The 24,830-nt window shown below is 35.1% G+C and overlaps 1 protein-coding gene across 2 annotated transcripts in view; it reads left to right on the forward strand.

The window, feature by feature from the left end:
* Positions 1-24,830, forward strand: part of LOC105499481 (ADAM metallopeptidase with thrombospondin type 1 motif 6) — a 329,327-nt gene that overhangs the window by 151,946 nt on the left and 152,551 nt on the right. For both annotated transcript variants that reach the window (XM_011772051.3, XM_071098858.1), the window contains one exon: positions 4,225-4,330. In XM_011772051.3, the coding sequence (XP_011770353.1) occupies positions 4,225-4,330 (106 nt within the window). The remainder of the gene's footprint in view (positions 1-4,224; positions 4,331-24,830) is intronic.

Raw genomic sequence — 24,830 nt, forward strand, 5'->3', positions numbered from 1 at the left:
CAACATCTTGAAATTTCAGGCTAGAAAAGGAATGGGAAAAAAAAAAAAAAAAAAAGAACTAAGGATACTTAATGAGGAGGCACCAAGAACAATACTTCTTTTGGTACAATTTTGTGGAAAGAGTATAGCCCCATAAGTTAAGATAGTATTGGAAATTTTATACTACCCAAAAAACAACAACAAAAAATAATCTTATAAAATATTATAGCCACAGGTGAAGAAGGGGGACAGGATTATCTTTCTTGTGCTCCCAAAGGGTCATTTGTCTTTTTAAAAGCATTTCTGTAGTATTCTAGAATTTTAAAAATTACACATTGTTACAGAGCATAATTTCATAGTTAACTGCAAATACAAATGGGCAAAAAAGGTAGCTCTCCAGTAGTCTAACATATTAAGCAACTAGAGTTATTTTAAAGGACAGAGGCTCTTTTTCTCTGATAAATTTTTTAAGGTCATAGAGACTTTTTACAGACTCAGAAGGTAAACAACTGAAGATGAATTCTCTAGTTTCTCTATGACAAGTCTCAGTTTTCTTAATTGTAAAAGAATATTATGAAATTGATTCCTATGCACCTCATAAGCATTTTGGGAAGATCAAATTAAAGTAGATGTAGGAGGAAAAGTGTAACCCAACTTCCTGGGAAGTTCAGTGAAATATCTCTTCAGAAACTAAAATTTCTCTTGATAATTTTACCCGACTTCCCAGGCTTCTCCTACCCATTTCCCTCAGGATTTATGGCTGAAGAAGAAATCCCAAATAGCCAGTGCTGAGTATTAACTATGGAGAAGCTTGCTAGTTAAAAACCATAATGGAGACAGAGCTCTCTTTGCTGAGCGAGCTCACATCAAAAAGATTTACTTTGTAGTGTTTTAAGCTAACAAGACCAAAATAATCCAACAGAGGGGACTCTGAACTGGGAACTAACAACTGGCTTTGACAGTTTCAGTACATTAACTTTTACAGTGTATTTAAGCTCTTTGTTCCCCAATTTTCTTATCTATGATGTAGGAGTAATATCTGCCCTTATGCTACATGGACATTGTTAAAGTCATTTAAGGAAAAAAAATGTAGATATATTTAGTAAAGAGGTAGTATAAAAATGAACTGGTATTATTTAATGTAGAAATTGCCTATACTTTTAAACTTTAGATATAATAGACAGTAGACCTCAAATCAGGTGCACATATCAGCCAGAGCTAGTATTTTTCTAGTATATCTATATTTGAAGAAATGTGTATATATACACATAAACACATTTATACATATACACACATATTCTCTCTCTATATATATACCCTCACTCTCCCTATGTATATATCTCTCTCTATATATAGATATATCTATATATATACCCTCACTGTATGTATATCTATATATACACCTCACTATATGTATATCTATATATATAACCTCACTCTCCCTATATATATATACTCTCACTCTCCCTATATATATATATATTCTGCTTTTTGAAGGTAGATTATTTACATCGAGATATGCTCTTCGTTGTATTAGATTGGTGCAATTTACTTCGCACCAACCTAATGACATTAGTAAGACACACACACAGTGATTTTTACTTTTATTTAGAGATATAAAGTATTTTGGTACTGCCTAGTACTTTGTCATTATTGGCAAAGATTTGAGGTGTTTTCCTATTCTACTTCTTATTTTATTTTTCTGAAAATAATGTGTTCTAACTTTGATAGTTTATTAATTTATAGAATCAGTACATTAATAGGTATGTATCAATGCACTTTTCAAGCTCAATATAAGTTATTTTTCAAATTATAAACTTGTATATTGTTTTTATACTACTTGTGAAAATGGAATGAGCTGTATATATATTTATATATATTACACACACACGTTTTAACTTCATCTATGGAAAATGTATTATCAGTAGAGAATTGAGCAGATTACTTTTTGACTTGTATTCTAGTCACTTTCATATTGGCTTTTATACTGATTTTTCAATAGTATCTTGCTTAATAATTCTGATGACCAATTGTAACATGGCTAAGTAGGCTTAAGGGTGCAAACTGTGGCCATCAAGCTGAGGAAACCTAAATGACCCAAATAGTAATCAAATCGCCATTAATACAATCACACATAAGAATTTTGACAGTCTGAATTTTATAGGTATACAGAACATTGTGGGGGGTTGTGAAAATACATTTGCATTTAAAATACTTCCATTTTAGTTAAGATTTAGCTTTATATTTCAATGAGTAGGAATTTTCCAAGTATATTCTTTCTGAAGTTGTTGTTTTAGCGGAGATAACAATTTTATATAAGATGGCAGAAGTAAACCTGTGCTTGTAAATACACCTTGAGGAGTCACTGAAAATTCTCAATTGAAAATACAGCCACATGGCACGTACCAAAAAACGACGCAACAACAACAAAACCCAAAAGCTAACCCATGGAATAATAGATTTTGGGAAATGTAAGAAACTTTAATTTAACAATAATTATTCTTAATAATTCTGCTTTTCTTTTGAAAAAACATACATTTCATAAAGCTCAAAACAGAAACAGTATTCAGAGTGGATTTGTTCTTTCCATATAATAGGCCATATTGAACCAAATAACTTAAAGCCAGATAATATAATGCAATTTTTAAAAAGATTTCGGGTACTTTCCTATTCTACTTCTCATTTTATTTTTCTCAAAATAAAAGTAAAATTCACTATGTGTGTCTCTCTCTTTCTCTCAGTGGAGATTGGAAATGACATTCATTAAAATATTTTAAATATTTAAACAAATATTAAATATTAACCAAAAATTAAATGAAAAAAAATAAGTTATCCTGCTCCACTTTTTACATTCTCTGTTTTAGGTCCCAATACCTCTAATGAATGGAAGGGCAGCCCAGGGGTATCACCAGTATTTATAACTCTGTGAGGCAGAAATCACCTCCCTCCCCAACTCCTGCCTCTCTCACATAAAACAGTAGGAAAGGCAAACAATCTATTAGCAAATCCAGCATTAATCTCATCTCTGTTCCAATGTAGCTGTTGATACATATATTAGAAAATACAGAGAAACACAACTTCTAGAGCTTTCTTGTCAGTAAAATTATGGATTATATATCATTTATTGTTTCTAATTAGTACAGCTGGGAAATTATACCTAGCACAGAACATTGCTTATTGCATTCAATAAATATTCATTGAATTGAATTGAAATCACTTTTGGTGGGAAAGTAATTATTAATGTTTGGGTGACGATAGTAGACTACTGACCATAAAAAATGTTTTTCCTACTTCTCCTTCAACTTCTTTGAAATAACTTTTTGTTTCTATGTGCATGAAGTATGATTTGGCATCTGTTTCCTTATAAGAGATGACATTTCTGCTTTTGCACAAAAATTCTTTTTTTGAGCACTGTGTTAAAGTTCTGTAGTATTTCACACAGCATGATATTCATTTGAAAGTAAATATTAAAACTTTTACATACTAAAATCCCCAAGGGGAGAATACCGTGAGTAACATAACATTTCACTGGAATCAGCGAATTAACACCATAGTATTTGCTTTATTAGTAAAACTCTAATGCACTGAAGTAGGGAATAGGAGAGAGGAAAAGTGACACTGAATGTGTGAATGACTTTCCTCCCATTAATATACTAAAAGAAATTGTTGCATCACTGTCAGGATTAATTTAAGATGATTAAAAAAATATGCAAAAACCTCCCATCTTTAATGGCTCTCCTTTCCATCTTTTGAATCATTCATTTTATTTTTAATAAAAATATCACTTAAAAAATCATTTGGGATTCCCCCTTTTTTTGGTAACTAGAAAGTTACTTGTATATTTTTATGAACCCACTAAACTTAAACAGATCTCTTTAGAAAAATAATGTGGATATATTTTGCTTTCTACAGCCTGAAGAATGTTAAAATAGAAATGCTTTCTTGAATTCCCTCTTCTGGCTCAAGTTACTAGGTGGTCCCAAGTTACCAGAAGTAAAATTTATAAATCTAACCCCTAGTCTAGACATTTTCCAGCACTGACTGCAGTTCAAAAAATATTAATGTCTAGCCGGCAAAGTGAAATTCCCCCCAGTGATTTTGCAAATGACTAGAAAGTTAACCTTTTGCCAACGGCTCCTTCTGTGCATGGAGGTTATTAAAAAGAATCCAGGCATTTATAAGTATGGGCTTTTAAAGACTGAAACACCTTGGCTTGACCCTTTGTGTCTCTTTCTGTTTATTCAGGCTTGGCCTCTGTGGCTGGAATGTGTGAGCCTGAAAGGAGCTGCAGCATTAATGAAGACATTGGCCTGGGTTCAGCTTTTACCATTGCACATGAGATTGGTCACAAGTGAGTGAGTTTAAGAAAATCAAAATAAATTTTAGAACTCCGCTCTTGAGCAACTTGTAACTACTGTGTGGAAAGGCTGTGCTGAACCTTATTTTACTGCCTTTTTGTCTGATTCCAATAGAGGATGTTATTATTTTGGGTATTGGGATAAATCATCTTAAGAACTGGAGACTTGTTAGATCATCTTTGTTATTCAATGAGTAGTGTCCTCAGTGGTGAATGCACCACGTTTAAGTTTCAGTCTCCTCGATACCTGTTTCCTTATAAAGTCCAGTTGTTTAAATGATCTTTCTTTTCCTCAAGTGACAATGCATATATATTTTAAAATCATTGACACCACTACCATAAAATGTAGTTTTAGTTTTCACTCTTCATAGAGCTGTCAGCATCCCTTTTCCATGCATAAAGTTTGTGCAGACATTGCTATGTAACTTGTATTTTCAGGTGCATTTGTATGTCATTGAAAAAAATAACTGCAAGAAGTACACAATACCATCCTCCTTTCTTCCTAGGAGAACCTGAAGGTTTTAATGTTTGTTTTAAGTGAACCTGTGCCAAAGGAAAAACTATCTTATGCACCCTGCCCCCGACCCATGGCAAAAAATACCATTTAAAATTTTAAACAACAGGCAGTAGTAATATGAAAGGCTGTTCATGTGGAAGGAGAGAAGCTTGATAATACTTTTTAAAAAAATTTCAACATTTGTGTTGAAATTTGACTGAAAGATGACTTGCCTCAATTAGTCAATTTCTAAGCTGATTCTGATGCTCTTATAAAGGTAAAAACTAAACAAAGGAGCTTCCAATTTACTAACAGGATTTTTTTTTAAGCAGGGAAGCTCTTCTAAAACAGAAACAGTTAACATTTAGCAAATGACTAATTATATCTGCTTAAAAAAATGAGAGAAAACTTTAAAATGTTAGTCCAGCATTTTTAGCTAAAACAAGCAGCTTACTTGCAAGAACTCCTGACATATTTATAATTTAAGTTTTATAATCTACTTTTTTGGTGGCGACGTAGCTAGGGGAAAAAGAACAAATAAAAATCAATGTTTTTAACCAACATTCAAGACCCATCTAAAATGCCAATTCTTCCATTAAACTTTTAAAAATTCTTAAAAAAAAATCAATGTTTATTATATAATTGCCTCACAGGTAATTCCTGAGGTAAATCTGTAGTTCAGCTTTTTTTTGTTGTTGTTGGAGAGTAAAATTGGGTCAGTTGGCTGCATTATTTCAAAATTGCAATCAAATTGATATTGATTTAGTGTAAATTTAAATAAACAGCAAGTTTCAAACCTGGCTTGATTCAGACACAGGAAAAGTCAATATTATACTCTTAATGAAGACTGAAAAATATTGATGTTCTACTTTCCATTGTAATAAACATCAGGTGAATAAAAGGAAAAAGCCCTCTTAACCAAGCAGTTTATCTTTAATTCACTTAAAAATCTGGCTAATTAATGACTGTCATACTCCTATGCAATCAAACTGAATTTAATAGGTTCTGTTAGATTCAGTTAAATTGGAAGGTTAGGAAAAGTAACATAGAGTGGGTGAACACTTGTGTATGTGAAAACACTATTATCTTATGTAGTCACAAGTTAGTCAATGTCAACACACACATTTCATGTTCCTTTCTTGTATGTACATACTTAAATAGTTGAGGTGAGGGTTTATCTTTCTTTGTATCTTTTATAAAGATTCTGATTGGGCAACTTCCCAGGCTTCCTAGATTTTGTTGTTGTTGTTGTTGGCCTTATAGATAAATCTTTTCAATTCTTCCTACAATGAATGGCTTGTACCTTATGTAGAAAAACTGTGAAACAGAAATAGAATATACCTCTGAAGTTTTATGTATCTTGGAGTAACTTTGTTTCATAGTTAACTCTTGTTTGAAAGTATGAGTGTTAAAAATGGCAAAAAAAATCCACAAAATCCTTGGATTGAGAGCCAGAAAAATGCTTCCATTTAAAAATCTTGTTTGACAGACAAAAAAAAAAAAAATAGCTTTTTCCCTATGTCCAGTTTATCACCATGTTACTGTCCCCCTTCCCCAGACAACTGGGCAGATGTGTTTAGCATATATTGTCTGTTTTGTGTTGCTCTAAAGGAATACCTAAGCCTGAATAACTCATTTAAAAAAGCAGTTTATTTGACTCACAGTTCTGCAGGCTGTATGAGAAGCATAATGCCAGCATCTACTTCTAGTGAGGGACTCAGGAAGCTTCCACTCATGGTGGAAGGCAAAGCAAGAGCCAGTGCACCACATGGCAAGAGAGGCAGCAAGGGAGATGCTGTGCTCTTTTAAACAACCAGCTGTCATGTGAACTCATAGAGCAAGAATTCATTCATTCCCCCCAGGAAGGCACCAAGCCAATTATGAGGGATCTGCCCCCATGACCCAAATACATCCCACCAGGCCCCACCTCCAGTATTTGGGATCACATTTCAATATGATATTTAGAGGGAACAAACATCCAAACTATATCAACATACTATTTTTTTTCAATTAATATGTCAAATTATTATTTGGTCAGTTAGGGAAAATCTGTTTCATATGTGAAGATCCCTTTACTTGCTTTTAAGATCTTAGGGTTTAGCCTTCAGGAACTTAGCAGGTCAACTCTGGCACAATTCATGTTATCATTAAAATACAGTGATCTCTATTTTTCCTGAACCAAAGCAGTAGCCATAGTAAATATATCAAATATATTTTCAGATGAAGTATACTGATTTTTTGTGACTCGTATCCTTTACGAGAATGGATGTTAAGTGATGTGATGATATCGGCAGATTCATTACAGTGAAGAATATTTGACCATAAATTACTGAGAAGAGCCCCCTACTGAGTAACTAGACTGTGTGAATATTTTCTCCCTTTCTTTAAATTGTGTAGAATATGGTTTTGCACACAGTGTATACTTGTGCAGGGATATAATATCTATTTAAAATAGCTGTGAGATAACATTTTCTTTGGCTAAGCCTTAGTGACCACTTTTATTTCTCTCCATCCTCTCCATCCTTTTGTGAAAACAAGAAATTAGTTTCGTTGTCAAATGAAAAATTGTGGTTTTTTTACTATATTTAAATGACATGTCTAGGTTTAATATAGGCTATAAGCCAAAGGCACTTAATGAAATCTTATAGGAAAGAATGTTCTTTGAAAGATTTAAAAATTAATTATGTAGTTGCCATGAATTTTATAAGTTGAAAAGATTATGATGTCAAAGAGGGGTGGCAAAAATGCAGCCAGACATCTGGTATATTGAGAAAGCTATCTAGTGTATCTAAACTGTACAAAAACAAATAATCTTAATAAGGGATCTTAAAAATACTCATTTTTTGGTTATGAATGCATACTGAAGTATGTGAGACTGAAGTGACATGATGTACAGGATTTTCTTTTAAAAGAAAGGAAAAAAAGAGAAAACAAGAATAGCAACATCTTGAATTTTATTATCTTGATGATGTGTTTATGGAAGTTCATTATGCCACAGTTTCTACTATTGTATATGTCTGATTTTTTCCACAAAATGAGTTCTAAGATCATACATTGTTCAGGTGTGGCTTAACTCATTTCTTAATCATGACTGAGTGAACTTTAATATTGAGAGAATTTTTAAGGTATTACAATTTGTAGTCAGACACCGTGGCTCATGCCTGTAATCCCAGCACTTTGAGAGGCCAAGGTGGAGGATTGCTTGAACCCAGGCATTGGAGACCAGCCTGGGCAACATGGCCAAACCCTGTCCCTACAAAAAATACAAAAATCAGCCAGGTGTGGTGGCATGCACCTGTAATCCCAGCTACTCGAGAGGCTGAGGTGGGAGGATAGATAAGCCCAGAAGATCAAGGCTGAAGTGAACCGTGATCATGATCATGCCACCACACTCCATTCTGGATGACAGGCCAAGACCCTGTTAAAAAAAAAAAGAAAGAAAGAATGAAAAAAGAAAAAGAAACCTGTATTGAAAGCTGTAGGGATATATTGGTCTTGCTTTAGGAAGTAAATATCAGTATTTTGTCTTAACCATAGGAATTCTCCCTGTAGATTAGTTAGGAGATGGGTTTTAATGTTAGTTTTATAAAATGAATTAGGAAATATTTTCTAGAATAGTTTGCTTTCCCATAAGTACATTTTAAAACATTATTTAGGTATAATTTACATACATTAAAAATGCACCCATTCTGTTTATGATTCATTGAGCTTTGGCAAAGTTGTATAACCATGTCCCACCACCACAGTCAAGATATGAACATTTCTATTATCTGAAAAAGTCCCCTTTACAGTTAATTTCTACCCTCTTCCCCACTCCTTCATCCCCAGACAACCGTGGATCTCCTTTTTATCACTATAGATTAGGCTCACTTTTCTATAGTTTCATATAAGTGGAATTACTCAATGGGTACTCTTTTGTGTCTAGGTTTTTCCCCTGAGCATAAGGTTTTAGGAGAGCCATCCATGTTGTTGTGTATATCAGTAGTTCACTTTTTTTCTGAATAGTAATCCATATCACATCACTTTTCTGGTTGTTTTTAGTTTTGTGCTATTATGTATAGAATTATAATGCAGATCTGTTCATAACTATTTGTACTGATGTAAGCTTTCATTTCTCTTGGGTGATACTGTTGGTAGCATGGTGTTAGTTTAATGATGTTAGTGATGGTGAGCAATTTTCATGTGCTTCATATACATCACTCATATATCTTTGAAGTGTCTGTTCAAATCCTTTTCCCACTTTAAAAAAATGGGTCGTTTTCTTCTTATTGAGCTGTATTATGGATAAAAGTCTTCATCCTATTTATGTGTGTATTATGTGTATACATATACACACATAAATAGGATGAAGACTTTTATCTAAAATATATAATATATATAACATATAACATATATTCATCCATAATATATAACATAAAACATGTATAGTTTATATTTGTGTGTATATCATCATTTTCTCCTCATCTGTTGCTTCCTGTTTACTTTTTAAATTGTGTCACCTTATGAAAAGCAGAAATTTAAAATTTTGATGAAGTCTAACTTAAAATTTTTCTTCTGTGGTTTGTGCTTTTTGTGTCCTAAGAAAGCTTTGTGTATTTCAAGATTGTGAGGATATTTTCCTGTAGAAGATTTATACTTCTAGCTTTTATATTTAGATCTATAATCCATTTTGAGTTAATTTTTATGTATAGTAGGAGGTACAGGTTGAGGTTCATCTTTTTTCCATATGAATATCCAGTAACTTCAGCACAATTTGCTTTAAAAAGTTGGTTGGTTTGTAGTTTTATTTTAATGCCTTTGTCTAGTTTTGGTATCAGAATAAAGTTTGTCTTATAAAATGGGTTAAGTCACAGCCAACGTTATACTGAATGGGCTAAAGCTAGAAGCATTCCCCGTGAAAACTGGCATAACACATAGGTGCCCTCTCTCACCACTCGGGCTCAGCATAGTATTGGAAGTTCTGGCCAGGGCAATCAGGCAAGAGAAAGAAAGAAAGGGCATTCGAATAGGAAGAGAGGAAGTCAAACTACTCCTTGTTTGCAGATGACATGATGCTATATCTAGAAAACCCCATCATCTCAGCCCAAACGTTTCTTAAGCTGATAAACAACTTCAGCAAACTCAGGATACAAAATCAGTGTGTAAAAATCACTAGCATTCCTATAGACCAACAATAGTTAAGCCAAGAGCCAAATCAGGAATGAACTTTCATTCACAATTGCCCCAAAATGAATAAAATACCTAGGAATACAGCTAACTAGGGAGGTGAAAGATCTCTACCAAAAAAAAAAAAAAAAAAAAAAAAAAAAAAAGCTAATGGGACTAATGGGATTTAATTAAACTAAAGAACTTCTGTACAGCAAAAGAAACTACCAACAGAGCAAACAGACTGTGTACAGAATGGAAGAAAATTTTTTCAGACTATGCATCTGACAGAGCTCTAATATACAGCATATATAAGGAACTTAAACAAATTTACAAGAAAAAAACCATTAAAAAGTGGGCAAAGGACATGAACACACACTTCAAACAAGGCATACATACATACATATATGAAAAAAAGCGCTCAAGATCACTGATAATTAGAGAAATCCAAATCAAAACCACAATGAGATACCATCTCAAACCAGTCAGAATGGCTGTTGTTAAAAAGTCAAAATTAACAGATGCTGGTGAAGTTGTGGAGAAAAAGGAATGCTTATGTACTGTTGGTGAGAGTGTAAATTAGTTCGACCATTGTGTAAGACAGTGTGGTGATTCCTCAAAGATCTAAAGACAGAAATACCATTCAACCCAGCGTTCCCATTACTAGGTATATACCCAAAGGAATATAAATCACTCCATTTCAAAGACAAATGCACATGTATGTTCATTGCAACCCTGTGCACAATAGCAAAGACGTGAAGTCAACCTAAGTGGCCATCAATAACAGACTGGATAAAGAAAATGTGGTACATGTACACCATGGAATACTATGCAGCCATAAAAAAAGAATGAGATCATGTCCTTTGCAGGGACTTGGATGGACCTGGAGGCCATTATTCTCAGCAAATTAACATAGGAACAGAAAACCAAATACTGCATGTTCTCATTTATAAGTGGGAGCTAAATTATGAGAACACATGGACACATAAAGGGGGACAACAGACACTGGGGCCTTTTGGAGGGTAGAGGGTGGGAAGACGACTAATGTGTACTAGGCTTAATACCTGGATGTATTAGTCAGGGAAATAACCTATACAGTAGACCCCCATGACACAAATTTACCTATGTAACAAACCTGCACTTGCACCCCAGAACTTAAAATAAAAGTAAAAAAAGAGAGAGAGAGAATAAAATAAAATTGTTTAAGTTTTCTATTTTTTGGAATAGTTTGTATATTTAATGTTATTTTTTCTTTAAATGCTTTTAGAATTCATCAATGATGTCATCAGAGCTTAGAATTTTTATTGTGGGAAGATTTTTAGTTAAAAATTTCATTTCCTTGTTAGATATAGGATAACATTTTCTAGATCTTCTGAGTCCTTATTTTGTAATTATGTCTTTCCAGTATTACTCAATTTCAGCTGAATTGCCAAATTAACATTTGTGATATGCTTTTACTGTTTTTTAATGCCTGTAAGTATATTCCCTCATTTATTCCTGATATGTACAATTTGTGTTTTTTCCCCTTTTTCTTGATCAGTCTACCTATAGGTTTATTGATTTTATTGTTCTCTTTTTAAAAAACATCTTTTGGTGGCCAGGCGCAATGGCTTACACCTGTAATCCCTGCACTTTTGGAGACTGAGGTGGGTGGATCACCTTAGGTCGGGAGTTCGAGACCAGCCTGACCAACATGGAGAAACCCCGTCTCTACTGAAAGTACAAAATAAGCCAGGTGTGGTGGCACATGCCTGTAATCCCAGCTACTTGGGAGGCTGAGGCAGAAGAATCACTTGAACCGGGAGGCAGAGGTTGCAGTGAGCCGAGATTGTAACATTGCACTCCATCCTGGGCAAGGAGAGTGAAACTCCTTCTCAAAAAACAAATAAACAAAAAAACCTTTTGGTTTCATTGATATTCTCTATCGTTTGCTCACTTCCTTCCTTCCTTCCTTCCTTCCTTCCTTCCTTCCTTCCTTCCTTCCTTCCTTCCTTCCTTCCTTCCTTCCCTCTCTTCCTTCCTTCCCTCTCTTCCTTCCTTCCCTCTCTTCCTTCCCTCCTTCCTTCCTTCCTTCCTTTTTTTTTCATTTTTGAGACAGAGTCTTGTTCTGTCACCCAGACTGGAGTGCAGTGGCACAATCTTGGCTCACTGCAGCCTCATGCCACCAAACCCACCTAAGTTTTGTTTCCTTGTATTCTTGCATATATATATATATATATATATTATTATTATTATTATTATTATTATTAGGTAGATGTGAGGTTTCACCATGGTGCCCAGGCTAGTCTCCAACCCCGAGCTTAAGCAGTCCTTCCACGTCAGCCTCCCAAAGTGCTGGGATTACAGGCCCGAGCCACCACACCTGGCCTGTTTGCTCATTTTCTGTTTCATTGTCTACTCCTTATTATTTTCTTCCTAGTTCTTACTTTGGGTTTAATTTGTCCTTTATTTAAAAACATTTTTAAGATAGAAGTTTGAATAATTGATTATGGACCTCTCTTCTTTCATAAAATTAGCACTTAACAGCTATAAATTTCTTTGTAGGCCCTCCTTTACCAGCATTTCACAAATTTTATTATACTGTATTTTTATTTTCATTCAGTTAAAAATTGTGTGTTATTTCTTCTTGAATTGTGATTAGATAATATACTCTTTATTTTAATCTTTCTAATATTGAAAGATTAAATGGTGTTAAAAGATTTACAAGCCTGGTGGCTTGTGATTAAAAGCCTCATGGTCAGGCCGGGCGCGGTGGCTCAAGCCTGTAATCCTAGCATTTTGGGAGGCCGAGACGGGCGGATCACGAGGTCAGGAGATCGAGACCATCCTGGCTAACCCGGTGAAACCCCGTCTCTACTAAAAAATACAAAAAGCTAGCCTGGCGAGGTGGCGGACGCCTGTAGTCCCAGCTACTCCGGAGGCTGAGGCAGGAGAATGGCGTAAACCCGGGAGGCGGAGCTTGCAGTGAGCTGAGATCTGGTCACTGCACTCCAGCCTGGGCAACAGAGCGAGACTCCATCTCAAAAAAAAAAAAAAAAAAAGCCTCATGGTCTATCATATGTTCTATCTTGGTGAATGTGTCTCACTCCTTTTTTTTTTTTTTTTTTTTTTTGAGATGGAGTCTCGCTCTGTCACCCGGGCTGGAGTGCAGTGGCTGGATCTCAGCTCACTGCAAGCTCCGCCTCCCGGGTTTACGGCCATTCTCCTGCCTCAGCCTCCGGAGTAGCTGGGACTACAGGCGCCCGCCACCTCGCCCGGCTAGTTTTTTGTATTTTTTTAGTAGAGACGGGGTTTCACCATGTTAGCCAGGATGGTCTCGATCTCCTGACCTTGTGATCCGCCGGCCTCGGCCTCCCAAAGTGCTGGGATTACAGGCTTGAGCCACCGCGCCCGGCCTCACATTCTTATTTTTAATTTTTAATTTTTGTGTTTACATAGTTGATACATATATTTATGCGATATATGAGATGTTTTGATGCAGGTGTGCAATGCATAATAATCACATCATGGAGAATTTTGGCATCCAACTCCTCAAGCATTTATCCTTTGTGTTACAAATAATCCAATTATTTTAGTTATTTTTAAATGTACAATTAAATTATTATTCATTATAGCCACCCTGCCATGCTATCAGGTAGTAGGTTTTGTTCATTCTATTTTTTTGGTACCCATTAACCAGCCTACCCCCATTCCCCACCCTCCCCAACTACCTTACCAGCCTCTGGCAGCCATCCTACTCTCTATGTCCATGAGTTCAGTTATGTTGAGTTTTAGCTCCCGCAAATAATTGAAAACATGCAAAGTTTGTCTCTCTGTGCCTGACTTATTTCACTTAACATAATGATCTCGAGTTCCATCCACGTTGTTGCAAATGGCAGGATCTCATTCTTCTTATGGCTGAATAGCACTCCATTATGTGTATGTACCAGATTTTCTTTATTTATTCTTCTGTTGATGGACACTTAGGTTGCTTCCAAACTGGCTACTGTGGATAGTACTGCAATAAACATGGGAGTGCAGCTATTTCTTCCATAACATGATTTCTTTTATTTTGGGTATATACCTAGCAGAGGGATTGCTGGATCATATGGTAGTTCTATTTTTAGGTTTTTGAGGAACTTCTAAACTGTTCTTCATAGTAGCTGTACTAATTTACATTCCCACCAACAGTGTATAAGGATTCCCTTTTCTACACATCCTTGCCAGCGTTTGTTACTGTCGTAATAATAAACGCCATTTTAACTGGGGTGAGATGATATCTCATTGTGGTTTCGATTTGCATTTCTCTGATGATCAGGGATATTGAACACCTTTTTATATGTCTGTTTGCCATTTGTATATCTTCTTTTTTTTTTTTTTTTTTTTTTTTTTTTTTTTTTTTTTTTTTGAGACAGAGTCTTGCTCTGTCGCCCAAGCTGGAGTGCAGTGGCACGATCTTGGCTCACTGCAAGCTCCGCCTCCCAGGTTCATGCCATTCTCCTGCCTCAGCCTCCTGAGTAGCTGGGACTACAGGCACCCTCCACCACACCTGGCTAATTTTTTGTATTTTTAGTGGAGACGGGGTTTCACCGTGTTAGCCAGGATGGTCTCCGTCTCCTGACCTCGTGATCCGCCCGCCTTGGCCTCCGAAAGTGCTGGGATTACAAGCGTGAGCCATCGTGCCCAGCCTGCCATTTGTATATCTTCTTTTTCAGAAATGTCTATTCAAATCTTTTGCCTATTTTTTTAATCCAGGTATTAGACTTTTTTCCTGTATAGTTGTTTGAGCTCTTTATATATTCCGGTTATTAATCTTTTGTCAGATGGATAGTTTCAAAATATTTTCTCCCATTCTGTGGGTTGTCTCTTCACTTTGTTGATTGTTTGTTGTGCTATGCAGAAGCTTTTTAACTTAATGTGGTCCCATTTGTCCATTTTTGCTTTGGTTGCCTGGCCTGTGGGATATTGCTCAATAAATTTTTGCCCAGACCATGAGATTTTCCCTAATGTTTTCTTGTAATAATTTCATAGTTTGAGGTCTTAGGTTTAATTAAGTGTTTAATCCATTTTAATTTGATTTTTGTATATGGTGAGAGATAGGGTGTATCTTGCATCCTTGAAAAGTATATCTGCCCTTGTTGGGCCTGGTGTTCTAGCGTTGTCAATTAGTTCCCTTTTGTTGATAATGTTGTTCAAGTGTTTGGTGTTATATCTTTTCTTTATAGTTGATCAATCAATTACTAAGGGAGGAGTGTTGACAACTCCAAATGCGTATGTAGATTTGTCTACTTCTCCTTTTCACTCTGTCAATTTTTGCTTCATGTATTTTAAGTTTTTAAATTAAGTGCATTCACATTTAAGATTTTTATGTCGGCCAGGTGCAGTGGCTCACACCTGTAATATCAGGACTTTGGGAGGCCAAGGCGGGTAGATCACTTGAGGTCAGGAGTTCGAGACCAGCCTGGCCAACGTGGTGAAACCCCATCTCTACTGAGAAATACAAAAAAATTAGTCGGTTGTGGCGGCGGGTGCCTGTAGTCCCAGTTACTCAGGAGGCTGAGGCAGGAGAATTGCTTGAACCCGAGAGCTGGAGGTCGCAGTGTGAGCCGAGATCACGCTACTGCACTCCAGCCTGAGCGACAAACAAGTCTCCATCTCCAAAAAGAAAAAAAAAGTTTCTAACTATAATAGTGGATTTGTGTATTTCACTTTGCAGTTCTGTAAGTTTTTGACTCACTTTTTTTTTACACTTGGTTGTTAGGTGCATACACACTAAGACTTTTTTTTCTTCTTAGAGAATTGATGCTTTTATTGTTATGTAATGTCATTCTTATCCATGAGAATTTTCCTTTATCTGAAGCATGCTGTGTCTCACATTAATATAGCTACCCCAGTTTTCTTTAGATTAGTGTTAGGATGGTATATCTTTTTCCATCCCTTACTTTTAACCTAGCTGAGTCTTTATATTTATAGCAGGTCTCTATGGTATTCAACATGTAGTTGGGTCTTATATTTTTCGCCTCTCTGACAATCTTGGGCTTTTAATTGGTATATTTAAAACTTTCATATTTAAAGTGATCATCAAGATAATTGAATTAATATCTGTCATGTGTGTAACTTTTCTATTTATTGTATTTTGTTTCTTTTTATCTTTTTTCTGCCTTGTTTTAATGGAGCACTTTATGATTCTATTTTATCTCTTCTCTTAGCATATCAATTATACTTCTTTTAAAACATTTTAGTTGCTGCTCTTGAGTTTGCAATAAACAATTTTATATATAAATTATATTTAATGTGTACATATATATCAATTTGTAGCTAAGTCTGCCTTTAAATAACACTAAATTGCCTCATGTGTAATGCAGGCTCATTTAAAGAATGTATGTCCAATTCTTCATTCCTGTTCCTTATGACATTGCTGTCCTTCATTTTATTTATCCATTTACTGTAATAACTAATACATTGTTACTATTATTACTTTAAATAGTTATCTTTTATATCAATTAAGGATAAGAAAAATATATTTTATTTTAGCATTAGTCTTTTTTAATTTTTAGTTTTTATAGATACATAATAGTTGTATGCATTTATGGGGTATGTGTGATATTTTGATCCAAGGATACAACGTGTATGATCAAATCTGGGTGATTGGGATATTCTTTTTTTGATGTCCTTCCTTTCTTTATATAGACCTAAGTTCCTGACCTATGTCATTTCCTTTTTCCTGAAGAGCTTTAAAAAATATATTTCTTGGAGTGCAGGTCTGCCAACAAACTGAATTCTCTTAGTTTAGGTTTGTCTTAGAAACTCTGTTTCTCTTTAATCTTTGAAAGATAATTTCATTGGATACAGAATTTACATGGTTTCTGATAGAAATAGCTGAAATTTCTATCCTTGTTTCTCCACGAGTAAGGTGTATTTTTTTCACTGTATTCTTTCAAGATTTTCTCTCTGTCTTTTATTTTCTGCCATTTGAATATGATATGCGTACATCCAGATTTTTTGGTATCTACCTATTTAGTATTTCTGAACTTCCTGGATCTGTAGTTGGGTATCTGTCATTGATGTTGAAAAGTTCTTAGCCATTATTACTTCAAATACTTTTCTGCTCCCTTCTCTTTTTCTTCGCCTTCTAGTATGTCAATTACATGGAAGTCACACTTTCAGATATTGTCTCAGAATTCTTAGATGGTCTATTCTGGGGTGTGCGTGTGCATGTATGCATGTGTGCATGTATGTGTGTATGTGTGTGATTCTTTTTTCTCTCTGTATTTCAGTTTGGGAAGTTTCTATTGACCCTATTATCAAGTTCACTGGTTCTTTCCTTAGCAAGTTCAATCCTTAGCATGTTCAGACATTCTTCATTTCAGATATGTAGCATTAAAAAGATTTTTTCTTAGAGTTTTCATCACTCTGCATACATTAATTATCTACCTCTTCTTGCATGTTGTCTACTTTTTCCTTTAAAGCTGTTAACATATTAATTATAGTTATTTTAAATTCTCTGTTTATTCCAAAATCTGTGTCATATTTAATCTAGTTCTGATGGTTGATTTATCTTCTTTGCCCATGTTTCAGTATATCTTATATTTTTTTTTTTACTGAAAGCCAGACATGATGTATTGGGTAATGGGAACTGAGGTAAACAGTCTTTTAATGTGTAGTAGTAGGTATTCTGTCAATAATTGCTAATGAATGATGCATGTTTGCATTGTAAAGTGTAACTCTAAAATGAAACTTGTGGCTCCTTTAAGTCTTTATACTCTTTGGAAGAACCAAATGGACTCAGTTTTTTCTGGTATGGAAACATTTTCAGTTAATGGAGCATGACTGAAGCATTTTACTCTGTCAGTTGATTAAGTTTCAAAGCTATATAGTGTCATCGTTTTTTTATCCAAACTTGTAAAATCATGCTTAATAATATTATTTTCTTATGTCTCTGCATTTACATTATATGTTTTAATCACTATAAAATTTTTATATTTTTCAAATTAGAATATACTGCTATTATTATTAAAGTAGCACTCCATATTGTCTTTTAATAAATATTAAATTTTGGTCAGGGCCAGTAAGATGCCAAAATTATGCTATCTATGTATCCACACACATAAATAAATGCACATACATATACACACGTATATATTATATATACAATATATATAAACTTTCATCTGTAGACACTCACATATGTAGACATATTCACGTAGTAGCTAAAACAATAATGTAAAGACATTCTTTAGAAAAGTTATTAAAATAAAGTCTAACAATTAAATTATTTCAATAATTAGGCTTTTGCCATAGTGTGGACTAATGCCAAAAAATAGGTAAGTCAGTCTGCTGATTACTGCATTAAGTATCTGGAATTTCAGAATAAATTCTGTGTGTGTGTGTGTGTGTGTGTGTGTGTGTATGCTGCAAAAATAATAAAACTACTGAAATAGATTTTGTCACTATCAAATTTTGGAACTTTGATGGGAGATTTTCTTCATTTTGCTGGAAAAATAAAGTTAATTTGTAGGCAGACACCATTGTCCGAATTGACTGGTAAGAACTTTAGCTATCATTAACTAATTCAGCAACATTTTTCTCATAGTACTAAGGAAGACTACAATGGCCAAAGTTTCCTTGTTCCAGCTACCTTCCCTATCTTTGCAATGACTATTATATACCCACACATACACATACATATACCCCAACATGTTAGTATAGCTCTAATAGCTAGCTTCCTCTGGTAACTGGCATCTTTACAGTGGCATGAAAAGAAAAATGTGTAAAGTAGTAGTAGAAAATATATAAATATGTTATGATACTTTCTTTGACTGTTGGAAACTTAACCTTCAACTCAGAAATGCTTATACCAAATGTGATCATTATTATGTATGATGTGGGGACAGTCTAGGTCCTGGATTCTGCTAGGCACCACCCTTATTAAATATTTTCTTACCTAAGTTCAGTATCTTGAATTCACTTTTTAAAGTAGATTGTATATAAAGTTCAAAAGTAGAATTAACGTTCAAGCTCTGTTTTAGAAAACACATGAGCAAATTGTAATAATTATCCTATTGGGTAAATACTAAATCTAAAAATGTTTGCCAGATGTGGGTATAGAAGGTTCTGACCGAGTACATCACTTAAATTCCGTCTTTTCTTTACTGTAACAAGTGATTCGTAGCCAAGCTCAGTTATGTATTAGAACAGTTCTCTAATGGAAAATCATTCTAAATTTAGAATGTCATTTTATTCCCCCTTTTTTTTTTTTTGCAATGGGAAAGCTTAACTTTAAGATTTTTACAGTTGGCACAATTTAGACTATCATTATCTCATCATTTTAAAAAGTTGCTTCTTAAAGAAAAAATCAATCATGTTAAAAAGCATTAGGAAACTGTTCTTTAATCTGGTAATCGTATGTGTGTTATCTCTTTGAAGAACTGACTGATCATCTATTTATTTTTTCCTTTGGAGGCAGACTTTAGAAGTACATGTTCTATATACTAGTGATTGTTTAACAAAATGCTTGACAGAGTTTAAAGTACCATGATTATCTAACAAAAACAATGATGTTGATATATTAGCAACATGATTATCTTCAGTTTAAAAATTAAGATTGCTTAGATAGAAAAATTTAACGAGGCATTTTAAGATTTTCCTTCGCTATATAGATCTTCTGTTTGGTTTGAAAACATCTGTTATGATTTTTAAAAGAATCTCCAGACTAAATGCAAATTAAATTTATACTCAGTACGCTATGTTTGCTCTATCCATTCTTACAAGTCTCCCAACAGAACCAATAAGAATTATGTACCTAAATCAAGAGTAAGCTATTATTTTTGTGGTACAAAATGCATTATATTATTTTCACACTGTTAAGGGGAGGTCATATAATGTAGGAGGAAATGACACAAAATATAATCACAAATGGGCTGCCTCATATATCTTAAAAAATGAAAAGACATGATAAATTCTGTCATTTATAATAGTATGCTTTTACCCTATATAAGGAAATTTTGTTTTGTTAAATGACATTTCAAAGAAAAATATCATTTGCATGGAAAATGATCTGCTTTAATATTTAAAATATTTCAGAAAAGCATGTATGTCAAAGGACTGATAGATGCTGAGTTACAGAAGCTTAATTTAATGAATAACCTTTATGGCACGATTTCTGTCAGTCTCTGTATAGTAACCACTTTGTCTCTGACTGAGATGCCACTTGTTTTGACCAAAAACTCACCCCTTTTACCCTTTTATTACTTATTATATAGTATTATATATTTTATTACATTATCCACCATTAAGGGAGGTATGTACACATATGATGCTTCCAACATTCTGCCTCTCATGGTTTACAGTTAGTCAGCAGATAGTCTCTAATCGATGCACAATTTATTTGGATTTAGAGAGTTACTGAGCACCTAATTCCAGAGATTTACTGAGATGGTTACAATGGATACTGTGCATTGTGGGTATAGTGATGATGAAAACAAAAGTCTTATCCTGGAAGGATATCTTTTTTTTTCACTTTTCTCTTTTTCTTTCTCCAACTCTTGATCAGTTACTTCGAGAGCATCTTCCTCTAACCCACTTGCATTCATGAGCAAAAACGTAAAATTACTAGGCTAGGGATGTGTAGTGTTATGAAGAAAAATAACAATACACAATTTTAAATTTGAACCTAAAATAGAATCAGAGTCATTTACCTGTAGAACTTTTTGGAATACTTTAAAGTCCCCTTTAGAACTTCTTCAGTTATTTTCATGTACCCTTTCCGTGTTAAATCTGTTTTTCTTTAAATACCACTAGTTCTATAGAAAACTTTAAAATATATTTCATTCTGCTAAATTGCTAATGCCAACAGTATTGTAATGTACTATTCCTCATTTCACAGACACTGATTTAGTCTGCAAAATATGTTAAATAGGCTTATTTGAGCCATTCTCAGACATATAATAACAATTTATACCATTATTTTAATTCAGTTTAATTTAATTTTTTTTGAGACAGGGTTCATTCTATCACTCAGGCTAGAGTGCAGTGGCATGAACCCAGCTCACTGCAGCCTCAACCTCCTTGGCTCAGGTGATCCTTCTGCCTCAACCTCCCATGTAGGTGGGACCATAGGCATGTGCTACCACACCTGGCTAACTTTTTTATTTTTTGTAGAGACAGGGTCTCACTTTGTTGCTGTGTTCATCCACTCTTGCATTGCTGTAAAGAAATACTTAAGACTGGGTAATTTCTAAATGAAAGAAACTTAATTGGCTCACGGTTCTTCAGGCTGTGCAGAAAGCATGATACTGGCATCTGCTTGGCTTCTGGGGAGGCCTCCGGGAACTTACAATCATGGAGGAAGGCAAAGGGGGAGTGAGGTATCTCACATGGCTGAGCAGGAGCAAGAGAGAGAGGGAGGAGGTGCCACACACTTTTAAAAGACCAGACCTCACAAGAATTCACTCACTGTTGCAAAGACAGTACCAAGGGGGTTGGTGCCAAACCACCTCCATGATCCAATCACCTCCCACCATGTCCCACCTCCAACACTGGGGATTACAATTTGATATGAAATCTGGGCAGGGACACAGATCCAAACCATACCAGTTGCCCAGGCTGGTCTGGAATTCCTGGGCTCAAGTGATCCTCTCACTCAGCCTCCCAGAGTGCTGGGATTACAGGCATGATTCACAGCGCCCAGCTATACCATTATATTTAGAGTAAATTTTTTCAGGGTTCCAAGAATGAGCTTCAAAACTTGAGAACAAAATCAATTTACAAAGCCGAGTCTGCTGTCTTGTGTAGTTAATCTGAGAGGAGAAATCAATTGCCAAATTGTAGAACAAAGTATTCTGTGTATATTCAGGTATGTATATTTAACTATATAGAAACTTTATTTTAAAATATTCTCTGTGTGTGTGTGTGTGTGTGTGTGTGTGTGTGTGTGTGTGTGTATTATAACAGGGGTCCCCAACTGTGGCCTGTTAGGAACCGGGCCACACAGCAGGAAGTCAGCTGTGGGTAAGCAAGGGAAGCTTCATTTGTATTTACAGCCGCCCCCCGCCCCCCCTGCCACCCCACATTGCCCACATTACTGCCTGAGCTCCACCTCCTGTCAGATCAACAAGGATTACATTCTTACAGGAGCGAGAACCCTTTTGTGAACTTCTTATGTGAGGGTTCTTGATTGCCAGCTCTTTTGGAGAATCTAATGCCTGATGATCTGTCACTGTCTCCCATCACCCCCAGATGGGACTGTCTAAATGCAGGAAGACAAGCTCAGAGCTCCTACTGATTCTACATTGTAGTGAGTTGTGTAATTATTTCGTTATATATTACAAAGTAATAACAATAGAAATAAAGTGCACAATAAATGCAATGTACTTGAATCACCCTGAAACCACCACCACCCCCAACCCCACCCTGGTCTGTGGAAAAGTTGTCTTCCCACGAAACTGGTCCCTGGTGCCAAATAGGATGGGGACAACTGTTTTATCACACATTCATGTGTCCACCATTCACATTTAACAAATATTAATATTGTCTCATTGCTGTTTTAGGGCTTTTATTGCTGTTTCTTTAAAAGGCTGCCAATATCATATTGCTTTAATTACCATAGTTTTATAATAGGTATTGAAGCTCTCCCCTCCTTCTTCAAAATTAGTTTGGCCTTTTCTGACTCTTTACTTTCCTATATTAATTTTAGAATCTTAGTGTCAGTTTCTATTTTAAAAACTAATAGAATTTTAGTTAAGCTGCTTATTCATTCAGCCTTGATGGTGGGTTTGCAGGAAATTTACATGATTCCTAAGTGTTTTCTCATGCACTGAATGAAGACCCGTTCTTATGTGAGGTAATGTAAGAACCTAAGTAGGGCCATCCAGGGAGAGTTATGCTCCAGAGAAGAGAGAAACATTTGGATAGGACAGGTGATGAGATAAGGCCTAATGAATAGAATGTCTTTTTTTTCCCCTATAGTGCAATAACTGCAATTCTTAAGATCCTATGTTATTTAAAATTATGTTTAAAAGTATTACTTGCATATGAAAAAAATTGATTACCACCCAGAGTTTCCAGTTCACAATTTTATAGTTAGTTTTCCTGCAGAAATTAAACAATTAAAGGCTTCGATCAAACCTAACAAAACACATATAATTGCATCAGTTTTTCCTTTTAAGCCACGCTCCACTAACACTGTCTTCTCTATTCCTTTCGCCTTGACCTGGCGTTTTTACATGGAGCACAATGCATAGGCACCAGCAGTTCTTAACAGAAGCACACATAACTAAATAACACTCCAATGAAGTACCTAGACTGAAGCAACCATGTGTTCCTATGCTACAGACACAGGCTTTTTATTTTTTTCTTCGAAGTTGGTCTAGTTCCCAATACCCCCTGCTGTATAATCAACATGGGTCTAGTTAAAGCAAATTATGTTAACTAATGAATTAAGCACATTATATCCAATTCACATTATGAGAACTTTACTAGTTTAGTCTGGCATCAGAGCTTAGATACAGATTCAGTCAGGAAATTGTCAACATCATGGAAGTCCTGTGGATTGCTCTAAGTGTATGTCCCAGAGGTTGGAGAACAAGGGAGACTGTGACTTTAATACCCCAAAGCCAGATGGGATCCTTGCTTAAAGAGAAATGAAGTACTGGCCAGGATCTCAGAGTCTCAGGAGCAGGGGAACTAGACAAGTGATTTAGTTTCTCAGACTGGGGTATAAAATAGTGTCTTGTTCACAAGAAACAGGACCAGAGCCTAACTACTAGAATTCACTGGAAAACTAGAATAGAACTGGACCAACAATATGCCATATTTTAATGCTGCTCTACAAAGCTAATGGCTTCCATCTCTTTAAATTCTCTCTAACAATGAATGCAATTGGTCCCTGATCCCATGAGCAGAGTGGAGCCTTGCTGTATATGTGAATTGCATAACTCCAGTGTGGTAATTGCAGGAACAAACGGGCAGAAAAAAGGGCAAAATTCATCATAGTGAAAATGGAACTCACGGCAGATCCTCTGGATCCCACGTTTTACAAGAGACTGTTTATTAGGTCTGCATTTTAACCTCATGAGTCTCCTCACTTTATCCAAATGAAATATCGACCTCCACTGAGATTCAGTTCACTTCACTAAACCTCTAAGCCTTTATCACCAATTGTTAGACTGTTTATATGCTAGGTACAGTGAATAAAATGAAATATAAACCATACTTTTTGCTCAGTGGGATAACTAGTAAAAATGGAATTCAGTGTCAAGCTATACACATAGGCTTAAAAATTTATTATTAACAGCCACTTTGGAAGACACTTTGGCAGTTTCTTACAAAACTAAGCATACTTTTAACATAGGATCCAGCAATACTTAAATGTGGAAATCAAACTATTAATGATTTCGGAAGATAATATGGAAGTAAATCCCCGTGACCTTAGGGTAAAGAAGGATTTTTTTAAACAAGATTTAAGAACATGAAACGTGTGATTAACCAGTTCAACCACATTAAAATTAAGAGTTTAATCAAAAGATACCATAAAACAAACGGTACAGTGGAGGAAAAGGTGTTTGCTACTGTGTTACAGTTAAACACATTTAACTGATACAGTCCAGTTTCAAGAATATATGAAGAACTACAAATTAATAAAATCAAATACCCCAATAGAAAATATGCAAAGTACCTGAACACTTTACAAAAGAAGGCATCCAAGGAGTCAATAAGCATATAAAAAAGATGTTCAACCTAATTAATATTCAGAGAAAGGCAAATTATACCTACCATGTTTGGCACAAATTAAGAAATCTGAAAATACTAAATATTGGTGAAGATATGGTGCAACTAGGATTATTACACACTGCAGGTGAGAATGTAAATTGGTGC

This window comes from Macaca nemestrina, chromosome 6, assembly GCF_043159975.1.
Source record: "Macaca nemestrina isolate mMacNem1 chromosome 6, mMacNem.hap1, whole genome shotgun sequence".
Classification (NCBI taxonomy): Eukaryota; Metazoa; Chordata; class Mammalia; order Primates; family Cercopithecidae; genus Macaca; species Macaca nemestrina.